General features: G+C 30.8%; 1 protein-coding gene across 2 annotated transcripts in view; it reads left to right on the forward strand.

Moving 5' to 3' along the window:
- The window catches only part of LOC143044954 (SEC14-like protein 1), a 65,263-nt gene that overhangs the window by 3,908 nt on the left and 48,635 nt on the right, over positions 1 to 12,720 (forward strand). For both annotated transcript variants that reach the window (XM_076217223.1, XM_076217224.1), the window contains exons 2-3: positions 8,078 to 8,227; positions 9,190 to 9,321. In XM_076217223.1, coding sequence (XP_076073338.1) covers positions 8,078 to 8,227; positions 9,190 to 9,321 — 282 coding nt within the window. The remainder of the gene's footprint in view (positions 1 to 8,077; positions 8,228 to 9,189; positions 9,322 to 12,720) is intronic.

Here is a 12,720-nt window from a genome sequence, read left to right on the forward strand (position 1 = left end):
TTCCCTGAGCCTTTCTTAGGCTTTGCACCTAAACGTGTAATCTCGTCAATAGCAATATTGTCAATCCCTAAAGAGTCACTACATAGCCCCTGAATAAATTCAGTATCTTTCATTTTAGAGTCCCCCTCCTCAGTTTCAGGAATACCAAATATAATAACATTTGCTTCTCTTTTCTCTTCCTCTGACTTGTCATCAATAATCTGACTTATTTGTTGTGACACCATCTTGGGTAAGTTTTCATTAAGCTGGGATAAATTTTTATCCACTGAATTTATCCTTTCATTACAATTTTTCAGACTATTTGCTAGACCAACAACTTCTGTTTCTATCTTATCTTGTCTTGTGTGCATTAAAGTCAACATCTTACAAATTTTCTGGGAAGCCCCTTTGCAACCCTTGCAAACCCACTGGATACTATCATCTGATTTTTGTAAGAAGTCATAATCTGCGACAGGAACCCTTTCACATTTGATGTGGAACCATTTATCGCAAATAGAACATGATAAGGCTCTGTCATTAGATACCACATCCTTATTACAATTGTTACAAATATCTTTCACTTTGGGCGCCATATTGGATGCTGAGTTTACCACGTGGAGATTAGTAAAAAGGCCACAACTCAATCAAAAAATAATGTTGTTGTAGGAAAATTGTTTTAAAACGTGTATGTAGATGTAAGGTCACTCATGGCTGTGTATTATCTTTGAAAGATGCGAAAAACAGGGAAACTTTCACAAATTATAAGTCTCTATCTCGGAGCTTCAGAAAAAAGCAGCCATCTTCTAGCGCATGCGCACACCCTATTTACATGTATGATCACAGTCCTGACTGAGTTTGAAATCTTATAGCAATAACCGTGTAAAAATATGTCAAACTTGACTATCATAGAAGGGCTTCTTTCTAAAAGAGAGTAGTCAAAAACAGCAGAAGGCAAGGTTTAATTAAATATTTTCCTGATATCACAGAGAATTAGGAAATTTTTAATTTTGATTTGCATTAGTTCAATAAGCATGATGTATGTTCATTGTTGCATGTATGATGTAGGTCTATGCTGAAACTTTTACAGGCCAGCTTGAGCATACATAATGACACAAATTGATAAAACAAAATATTGAATACTGTACATAATAAACAAATGTTGGTTGTTGTGGGTACATTGTATGTATTAAAAAATTATAAAATGATCAATATCATAACAAATGATTTTGCACATATATGCTGATGAAAATAGAATTGTAAAATATCTCTTTCTTGCATTTTCATACTTCAAGTTGCATCCTTGTATACAATTGACATTCATTACTTGTATGTTGTGGGAAGTCTCAAGTCCAGGGTTTAAAACCTGGAAAAAATTCTTATTAATAACAGTTGTTCAACATGTATAGCTTTAGAAACCAGATCTCGCCAGTTTTTTTGCGACCAATTTTCCACCCACCTGTTACACATCTTCATCAAAACAGAATTATGTCAGAATTGTGACTTCAATTGATGGACATTAACATAGATGTACACCAATGTACACGACAACTACATGTACATGTACATGTGTACCTAACAGATTTGAAAAAAGTTATTTTTATGCATTAAAACATGTTAATGAATCTATTAGAAAAAAAAAAATTACATTAATTGAGAAGGTCAGGAAGATTGTTATTCCCATTATATTGATGTTGAATATATCAAATTTATTCGTACATTGTGTGTTAATTTGTGTAACTACGTTTTTTTATTGAGTTAAACTGTCCAATTGATTTTTTAAATGTGGTGTGTCTTTCTATGTTGTGATGTTTTACTATTGTTTCAGGAAAGGGAGAAGATTTGGTACCATTAAAACATTTAATCCCGCTGCAATTGTTTGCACCTGTATACGTCCTAAGTCAGGAATCTGATGTTCAGTGGTTGTCGTCTGTTTATAGGGTTCATAAATGTTTCTCGTTTCTGTATTTTTTATAGATTAGACCATTGGTTTTCTCGTTTGAATGGTTTTACATTAGTAAATTTTGGGGGCCTTTATAGCTTGCTGTTCGGTGTAAGCTCCATGTTGAAGGCCTTACCTTGACCCATAATGGTTTACTTTTATAAATTGTTACTTGGATGTAGAATTTGAATTGTGTTGTTGACACTCATACCACATCTTCCTATATCTACATACATTGTGTAGTACATGTATAACACTAAACAGTACCTGCTGTTATGGTTTTCTTTATATTATTAAAGGGACTATTATTGGGAGCTTTGATTGACAGTTTTTTTCATTTCATTATATAATTTCTCTGAGCACTTACCAAAAGAAATAATATATTTGATTTTTTGCAAGAAATTTTCTGCATACTATAACTTTACTATTTAAAAACTTCAGATTTAGACCTCCTCGGTGGAAATTCTTCTTTACCCGAATTTCAAATCAATCTTATATATTTACTATTATAAAATTAGTTGTGCAAATATATTGATTCATATAAATGCATTACAAAAACGCTAGACATTTAAATGTATTGAAAAAAACTTAAGAAATTGTCATTAGATGTTAACTCAAAATGATAAACGGGAAATCAAATAGTGTTTTACAATTTAATTATTTAATAGAAGTCATGTTGTTGAAAATCCTACAAGCAAAAAACTAATATATATACATGAATTATAAAAAATATTAGCATTTGATTAATTCTGTATAAGGACAAAAGTAACACTCTGTGTACTTGTAATGATAAATAAATTGATTGAATTTGACATAAGTTGATTAAAAGTAGGTCAAATATTTTTAAAGGAATCTGACTATAGTGACTTTGTTTACAAACATTCAGAAATGAATGAGTAGATAAAGATTAGAATTGAGTTACTAAATTGTTTAAGAAGATTTAGTTGACATTGAATTACTTAAAGATATGACTAAATGTCAGGCACTTGTTACCTTAAAGTTAAAGGATACATGTAATCACATTTATAATAAGACATTTTATTTAGATATATGAGGTTTGACATATAGAAAATACAAAAGTCATAACAATATCAGAGATCTGAAGTTAAAAGTTGTCAGGCTTGATGTTTCATCTTTGAACTTCTTTTAGGTAATCTGAATATTTGAAGAGTGACCAAGTACAATATTTTCTGTTCATGTTGCTATTTTGTTGGTTATCCCTTGACAAACCTTATGTATAGCTTTGACTGTCTGCAGTCTTCTAAACTTCTTTAAATGATGGCAAAACTACTAGTTTGTTTATTATATAAATAATTATTCAAAAGAAACTTGATATGATCATGATGATGTTAAAGTCTTATTCTTGCTCATTTTACTATATACATGTATCTTGTTTAAATGACATCTAACAATTATGATCAATTATACTGTGGATTCATAATTATTAATTGGAAATTAATTTCATAGTTTTTGTGGAAACAGGTGAACCACGAATTTTAAAGTTCTACATCTGGGTCTGAAGGAATTACAATTTTCGATCAAGTTGTACATACATGTTTTACATATCATGTGCATGCAGAATATTAATTTGCATTGACAATCTACATGTACTGTACATATCCACGAAAAGGCAAGATTTTTCCCAATCCAAGAAAATTGGTACTGACGAAAATTAATGAATCCACATGTACAGTAACTGAATTGGATGGTTATTTGTGTTGCTGTAGTGCTATTTCATTGTTGTTTAATCAGATTAACTCTTACAGGATCGTCCAGAGTGTCATCTTTCTTTGTCGTTATTTGTTCATCATGCACTCTGTTAATTGCAATGGCTTGATATATAATATTCACAAGACATAGAGTTGTGCACTTGCAATTTGCATATTTCTGTCCTTACCATAACAGAGGGGTCATTAAGTTTTACCGTTGTCCGTCTGTAAGCCCGCCAGTATGTACTAAAGTTGGTTTCAGTTCTCTGACTATGTATACATATTATTCCTCAAACAAATGTTTAGAAACTTGTACACAATGCTTATTACCACATTATGTTCCTTTATAACTTCATATGATGTGGCCAAATAAAAATATATGTGTGGTTCCAGTTACCCTATAGCTACATACCCTACTTTTTAGTCTCTAAAATAGCCTACCCTAAAGATTTTTTTGCTATTTTTTATTAAGCACAGTTAAAGTCAGAATGTTGCTTCCATAGACTCAATGTAAAACTAAAACATAAAATAAAAAAAAATCCCTACCGACCTAGACCCTAATTTTTTTAAAGATGTAACTGGAACCACACATACTATTTTATTTGGCCTATAATGCATTACAGGCATCATCTGTGTCCCATGGACAAATTCCCCATTAATTTGATCTGAAGTATTTTAGGGTTTTTTTTATTCTAAAAGATGGACAGAGTCATTGCTTCTTAATTAATTTTGACAGAATCTTCACCAAACTTGCTCTGTATTTTATTCTGCTGGATATTATTAATTTGAGCACCTCCTATTTTGATTTTCTGGGTTTGAACTTTCTATACCAAACATTACGTTCCTTGTAAACTCGAACAATTTTCATAGCATATTGGCATGAATTTATTCATATTAGGTAATTGTCATTTGATTTGTGCAATTTATATTACTTGTGGCAAAACACAATTCTTATATTAATTTTGGAAGCATATAAAACAAATGGATATTGACATAACGTCAAAAATTAATAAATCATATTAAGTAAACGTCAATATCCATGTTGAAATTGACGATAAGGGTGTACAAAAATGACATCCTAATTAATCCAGTGCAATATAAATATGTCTTTTAGATAAAAAAAAGGTTAAAAATAACGAAATTACGTTCTAATTATCTAGGGAATAAACTAGTATGCATTTTAAATTGAACATGCAAGTGTAGGAGTGTTATTACATGTACAATATTGTCTTCATTTAAGGTTGGGGAGATTAATTATCTTTATGTATCTATATTAAATACATGTAGGTCAACCTCCTACATCAATTGTGTTGATATTTTACTTGTAACGTCCTCATAAAACTGATAAAAATCGATGTATGCCGTTTAAAATTTCCCCATCAGCCTGAATATACATGACAATTTAAAGAATGACTGAAATATTCCAGACATGATGAAGGGGCAAGAAGTTTTACCCTTGTTTGTTTGTATGTGAATATGTCCCAAAATTGGTTTCCATTCTCTAACTTTAGTTTGCCTCAACCATATGTTTTGAAACTTATATTCAATGGTTATTACCTCAAAACACAGATCAAGATTGAATTTTGGTGGAGTCAGTTTACCATTCTAGAGGAATGCCCCTAAAACGAATGGACAAATTGCTGAATTTTTCATTTCCATTCTCCATGTTCTCTAACTCAGGTCTGCCTCAACCAAATGTCATGAAACTTGCACACAATGTTTATTACCACAATATACAGATCAAATTTGAATTTTGGTAGTGTCACTTTTATCTTTCTTGAGTTATGTCCCTTTATAATGTTTTATGGAGGCGGGGACATCATCTGTGTCACATTTGACACATTGTCACATTCCCCATTTATTTCTGTCTAAAATGTGGTGCACACTGATCATGAATGCTCCACATTATTATTATTATTATTATTTAAATGTTCAACCATCAATTACTGCTAGAGAGCAGATAATGCCTTATTAAACTTTCTGCTATGGTCATTATTATGTCATCTTATATTTTATCAAATGTCTGCCTTAATATATTTGAAGGTAAATATTTATATCATTTCAACAAATCCAAAATTGCAAGGATCCTGAAAACATCTACATGTATAGAACTGAAAGAAAAATTGAGCATTCACCATTGTCAGATCCTTAAACTATCGAAAGCTGTACATGTATGTTAATTTGATTGGGTTATAGTCTGTCTTTATTTTTAATTTATTTGTTCTAATTTTGCACCACTTTTTATACGACCGCAAAAATTGAAAATGTTTTGGTCGTATATTGGTATGACGTTGGCGTCATCGTCTGCGTCGATGTCGTCGTCGTCCGAATACTTTTAGTTTTCGCACTCTAACTTTAGTAAAAGTGAATAGAAATCTATGAAATTTTAATACAAGGTTTATGACCACAAAAGGAAGGTTGTGATTGATTTTGGGAGTTTTGGTCCCAAAATTTTAGGAATTAGGGGCCAAAAAGGGCCCAAATAAGCATTTTCTTGGTTTTCGCACTACAACTTTAGTATAAGTTAATAGAAATCAATGAAATTTAAACACAAGGTTTATGACCTCAAAAGGAAGGTTGAGATTGATTTTGGGAGTTTTGGTCCCAACAGTTTAGGAATTAGGGGCCAAAAAGGGGCCCAAATAAGCATTTTTCTTGGTTTTTGAACCATTAAACTTAAAAATAAGTAAATAGAAATCTATGAAATTTAAACACAAGGTTTATTACCATAAAAGGAAGGTTGGGATTGATTTTGGGAGTTTTGGTCCCAACAGTTTAGGAATAAGGGGCCCAAAGGGTCCAAAATTAAAATTTGTTTGATTTCATCAAAAATTGAATAATTGGGGTTATTTGATATGTCGATTCTAACTGTGTATGAAGATTCCTAATTTTTGTTCCCGTTTTCAAATTGGTCTACATTAAGGTCCAAAGGGTTCTACTCCAAAATTAAACTTAGTTTGATTTTAACAAAAATTGAATCCTTGGGATTCTTTGATATGCTGAATCTAAAAATGTACTTAGATTTTTGATTATTGGCCCAGTTTTCAAGTTGGTCCAAATCGGGGTCCAAATTAAACTTTGTTTGATTTCATCAAAAATTGATTAATTGGGGTTCTGTTATATGCCAAATCTAACTGTGTATATAGATTCTTAATTTTTGGTCCTGTTTTCAAATTGGTCTACATTAAAGTCCAAAGGGTCCAAAATTAAACTAAGTTTGATTTAACAAAAATTGAATTCTTGGGGTTCTTTGATATGCTGAATCTAAACATGTACTTAGATTTTTGATTATGAGCCCAGTTTTAAAGTTGGTCCAAATCAGGATCCATAATTATTATATTAAGTATTGTGCAATAGCAAGACATTTTCAATTGCACAGTATTCAGCAATAGCAAGAAATCTTCAATTGCACAGTATTGTGCAATAGCAAATTTTCAATTGCACAGTATTGCGCAATAGCAAGAAATCTTCAATTAGCAAGTATTTTCAATTGCACAGTATTGCGCAATAGCAAGAAATATCTAATTACACAATATTGTGCAATAGCAAGAAATTTTCGAAAATTTGAGTTATCTTTCTTTGTCCAGAATAGTAGTTGAATCAACTTAAATCATTGTTATATACAATATACAATGTATATTCACTTTTACTACCAACTGATAAATTAAAACAATCTTTACCAAGTTCAGTGATAACAAGCACCTTTTTTACATTTTAATATTTTATGATGTATTTAAATGAATAGTTATTGTTGCAAACTCCATTAGAAATTTGAATTGAGATCAGTTTTGGGATAAGAGAAAGGGGGATGTGGAAAAAAAAAATGGGGGGGGGGGGGGTTAAAGTTTTCTCATTTCAGATTTCATAAATAAAAAAAAATTTTCTTCAAACATTTATTGGAGAGGATTAATATTCAACAGCATAGTGTATTGCTCAAAGGCAAAACAAAAATTTTAAGTTCATTAGACCACATTCATTCTGTGTCAGAAACCTATGCTGTGTCAACTATTTAATCACAATCCAAATTTAGAGCTGAATCCAGCTTGAATGTTGTGTCCATACTTGCCCCAACCGTTCAGGGTTCAATTCTGCGGTCGTATAAAGCTGTGCCCTGCGGAGCATCTGGTTAACCCATATGTAAATGTTGAGTTTTTGTCATATACATGTATTTATCGCCATTTTGTGCATTTTTCCAATGATCTTTTTTTGTGAAAATTTTTCATATCATTTTCCTCGCTTGAGATGGAAAATTATCGCTAGAAACTAAGCAGGCAAGTGGCGCTACTAATGAAATTGACATGAAATTGACAACGTCGTCATAGGTAAAATAGCGATAAACAGATTATCAGTGGGCATCTCAACACGATTGCCTTTCTCGCTTTCGCCATCTCCCGGCTCAAGCGGGAAAATCTTTAATATGTTTAAATTTTTCATTTGTTTTATTCTCTAGGCATACGAGAAGAGATTTCCGACCTGTAAGATGATTCCAGTGTTTCTTGGATCAGATACTATCTCGGAATGGACAAGTGAAGATGAATCTCAACATGATATTGAGAGGAGATGTCGCCTGAATGTTGATGCACCTTACCTTCTCAAAAAGGTATGCATATTATTTAAATCTCACTCAAAACTTTTTTTTTGAAAAATTATTGTAAGCCTTAATTTACCCAGTTTTTACATGCACATAACTTAAGTACATTTTACTTAGATAATAACCCTAGATCTGAATCCACAGAAAGAGCAGACGAAATTAAAAAAAAAATGAGAATACCGTAATAAACAATTCTTAAACAAGGAAGTAATATGATAACTCAGTGCAATTATAAAATTGAACCAAATTGCATAGTGATTGTTGTATCCCTACATGTAACACTAATGTACTAAAGTTGGTGCAGTTTTGGGTATGTTAAGTGTAAAAGAGTAAAACAGAGTTATTGTTTATGAATACATGTACATAACATGTGTAAAGATATATCATACAAGTGGATACGAAAAGTATCGATTTTTACTGAGATTCCTAAGTCGAATTGATTTTTCTAGAATCAATCATCTTGAGTTTCCCAGCAGTATTGTGCATACACATGTAGTCAAGTACACCATCATGTACATGTATGGTGTATAAGAATTGGTGAAAAATCTTTCTGGTCTTTTGAAACTGTAATGTTTGAAGACTGCCAAATTTTCTTAAGCTTTTATGTAATACAATGTAAATGCACACTAAACACTTTTTTGTGAAAGCGCAATTTAAAAAAGATGAAAGAAACTGCTGTATGAGGATTGAAAACTAAAAAGAAAGATAACAGCTGAAAATGTGTATATTATAAATGGGATGACTATTTATTATTTTTCCTCTCAAAATTTGAATTGAAAACAAAATATTTAGGTGTTGAAAGAGACCATTTGCATGCTTGTCTTTTATTTAAGTATTTACACCTGTTTGATTAGTTAAGGAACAGTGTTTTTAAAACTAATTGAATTATAAGTGCCTTTCAAGTTTGTTTAAATTCTTATCCAGAAATAGCATCTGAATTGTAAACAATCAAATTAATATTTTTTTTGCAGATAGTTGGAGTAGATCATGTGGTATTCATCCAAAAGAATGCACTGGACCGTAAAGCTCGTACCTTGACCATAGATGCCCATAATGAAAGTTTTTCTTCAAGAATTATAATTAAAGAGCATTGTTTTTACTCTGTAAGTTATAAATAATTAATAGCGTTATAAACAATCCTTGTTAATGAATTGATTATTGGTGAAGCTATTGAAGCACCCCAAGAGCCAAGTGTTAAGCATTAATTCAAGCTCAAATACCAAGTCTAGATCTATTTTCTAAGAATTCTTCAATTTTATAAATTATCATTATGTATATACATGTACCTATATGTGCACTTCATAAGGTTATTCTATCGGGCGCAGCTCATATTAATGTTACCTCAATATCGGGCATAAGCATTGCTGGATATCAAAGCGATGGATTTTCCAATAATACTTATTTTGAAGTACTATAAGTACTGTGCTACATTATGAAGCTAATTGTTTATAAGTACAAATAAGTATTTTTATGAAATTTTATTTATTTACACATTTTGCAATATAATGTTAAGTCAATGTACATGAACTTGAGGATAAGTACATCATCGTCAATGAACAATGTTCAAGTGTGTTTCACAAAAGATTTTTTTTTCTTCGTCTTTACAAGTTTCAGGTATAAACCTAATTTAGAGGAAGAAATTTATTAAAACATCATATTTTGTGTACACTTACATGTATCTTAATTGGTTGGTAAATTTTTTTATTTTGGAACTTTTTTTTATCAATGTTACTTAGTAAGGCTATTAAAACTTATGTAAATTTTAAGTTTAGTCTGTAATATGAGGCATCATAATAAAGTACATGTAACTATTTTTTTTATATTTTTCATATCAGCTTTTTACAACTGACCATACTTTATGGGTTTTTCACAGTGTTGAAGGACTTACAGATTCCTTGCTTACATCCCCTTCATTTGAACTTTGGTAGATAATTGTCTCATTGGAAGTCAAGCGACATCTTTTTTTCTTCGTCTTTACAAGTTTCACGTATAAACCTAATTTAGAGGAAGAAATTTATTAAAACATCATATTTTGTGTACACTTACATGTATCTTAATTGGTTGGTAATTTTTTTTATTTTGGAACTTTTTTTTTATCAATGTTACTTAGTAATGCTATCAAAATATATGTAAATTTTAAGTTTAGTCTGTAATATGAGGCATCATAATAAAGTACATGTAACTATTTTTTTTGATATTTTTCATGTCAGCTTTTTATAGCTGACCATACTTTATGGGTTTTTCACAGTGTTGGAGGACTTACAGATTCCTTGCTTACATTCACTTCATTTGAACTGATAATTGTCTCATTGAAAGTCAAGCCACATCTCCTTATTATCATATCTAAGAAAAACTAGATTGTCAAATCTCAGAATTTGTTATTATAATATCAATAAATATTTCCTTTTGATTCCCTTCTGTTGAAGAAATAAGTATTGGCATCCATGTAGGGGTTTTCTAGGAAGTATTGCTGTTTATAGAATAATTATTGTATAATGAGACTGACTTTTGATCTATTTTATAGAGTAATTGTTTTGCCTGACTGAAGCTATAGGGATACATAGATCACTTCTTATGTGTTGTGTCCTTATCAGCATTATTATCTGTTAGATGAAAAACAAAAAAAACAAATTAGCGTAGCTGAGGGGAGGGGGCATTAATATAAGTTTGACCTTGTCTATAGATATAGGAAGATGTGGTGTGAGTGCCATTGAGACAACTCTCCATCCAAACAACAATTAAAAAAAATAAACCATTATAGAACCATCTGTATGTCTTAAAGCTGGTTTCCATTCTCTTTTAAACTTCAGTTTGTCATTACCAAATGAATGAAATTCAAATCAAATACAAATTTGGGTAGCATTACTTTTACCGTTCATAAGAGTTGTCCCTTTATAACTGTATATGATAATAATTAATAATATATGCAAGCGGGGCATCATCTGTGTCCCACAGAAACATTCCCTAGTTAATTTTTTTTACCAGGTAATCAAATTTCTAGGACATGTATTGCCATTACAAGCAAATTATTTATTACTTATATAATCAGTAGTGATCAACAATCAATTCCCAAACCCCTAGATAAATTTAATTTGATAATAATTGTCAACATGACATTCAAAAAATAGGCCTGTTTTATGTTGGTATTATATACCCATTTATAGCAATTCATTACATATGGTCTCAAGTTCTGCATTGTCAGCATCATTGATTAATATATAAATTTTCACCTTGGGGAGTAATTGTACCAACAATATTGGCTAATTATTGATAGATGCCCCATATAAATAGATACTTTGACGCATTTGGTTTGTTTTTTTATTAAACATGCCAAACAATTTGTTTAAATATTTAAAATATTTATCATTTGTTTTGTTTTATACAATTTTTCCTGAAGATTGCAATTGCATTCTGTAATAATAATTGTACGTACCAATAATAATGACTAATTATTAATAGGAGCACTTATAAATAGATACTTTGACGCATTTTGTTTGTTTTTTATTAAACCTGACAAACATTATGTTTTAATATTTAAGATATTTATCATTTGTTATTGTTTACAATTTTCCGTAAAGCTTGCATATCTGAAACATACAATTTGTGAGTGGTGGATGGAGTTTAATTAAAGTAAACTTAACTATAAAATGACGATAAATTAGCATTTCAAACATATGTTGCATCTTTCATTTCATACATGTACATGCAGGTGTAAGGTATATGTATAAGTAAAAATCAATTTTCTGTCTGTACTTAGAACTTTGGAAGTTTGCAATATTAATCAATAAATAAAGATACTACAAAAATGATATAGTTTATTATATGATTAGAATAGCTTCAGTCGTAATGAATTAAATGGTTGCAATATTCTCAGTGGCGGATCCAGAACTTTTCCTAAAGGGGGGGGGGGGGGCGCTGACTGACCTAAGGGGGCCAGCACCAGTCATGCTTCAGTGATTTTCTATATAATCAACCAAATTTTTCCCACGAAAGGGGTGGCCCGGGACCCCAGGATCCGCCTATGATTCTTTATACAGTACCAAATATAGAATGTATTTAACTTTTGATTATGAAATGGTTTAATTGAATATATTCATGCTTTACTTTAAATTATGACTCGGATGGAGAGTTGTCTCATTGCCATTAATACCACATCTTTTTTTATCTATTTACTCAACATGCATTATATTCTTCCATAGAAGGACGGAAAGAAACATGTTTTTCCCTAAACTGGCATCTGCTATTCATGATAGTTGAAACAGATAATTACTGTTCGAGATGGATCAAGATTCTAATGAAAGAATTTGAATATTAAAAGCATTGACTTAAACTTTGAATTTATTATACATGTACTATGGTTGCTGTTAAGTTCATACATCGGTTTGGATTGATACTTTTATGTCAGTATTTGATAGACTGAAAGTCCAGCAGCAAATATTACATGTATATGAAGGATGATAACATGCTAAATTCTGCTTCTTACTAAGAAAACTTACAAAACT

This window comes from Mytilus galloprovincialis, chromosome 9 (assembly GCF_965363235.1).
Source record: "Mytilus galloprovincialis chromosome 9, xbMytGall1.hap1.1, whole genome shotgun sequence".
NCBI lineage: Eukaryota > Metazoa > Mollusca > Bivalvia > Mytilida > Mytilidae > Mytilus > Mytilus galloprovincialis.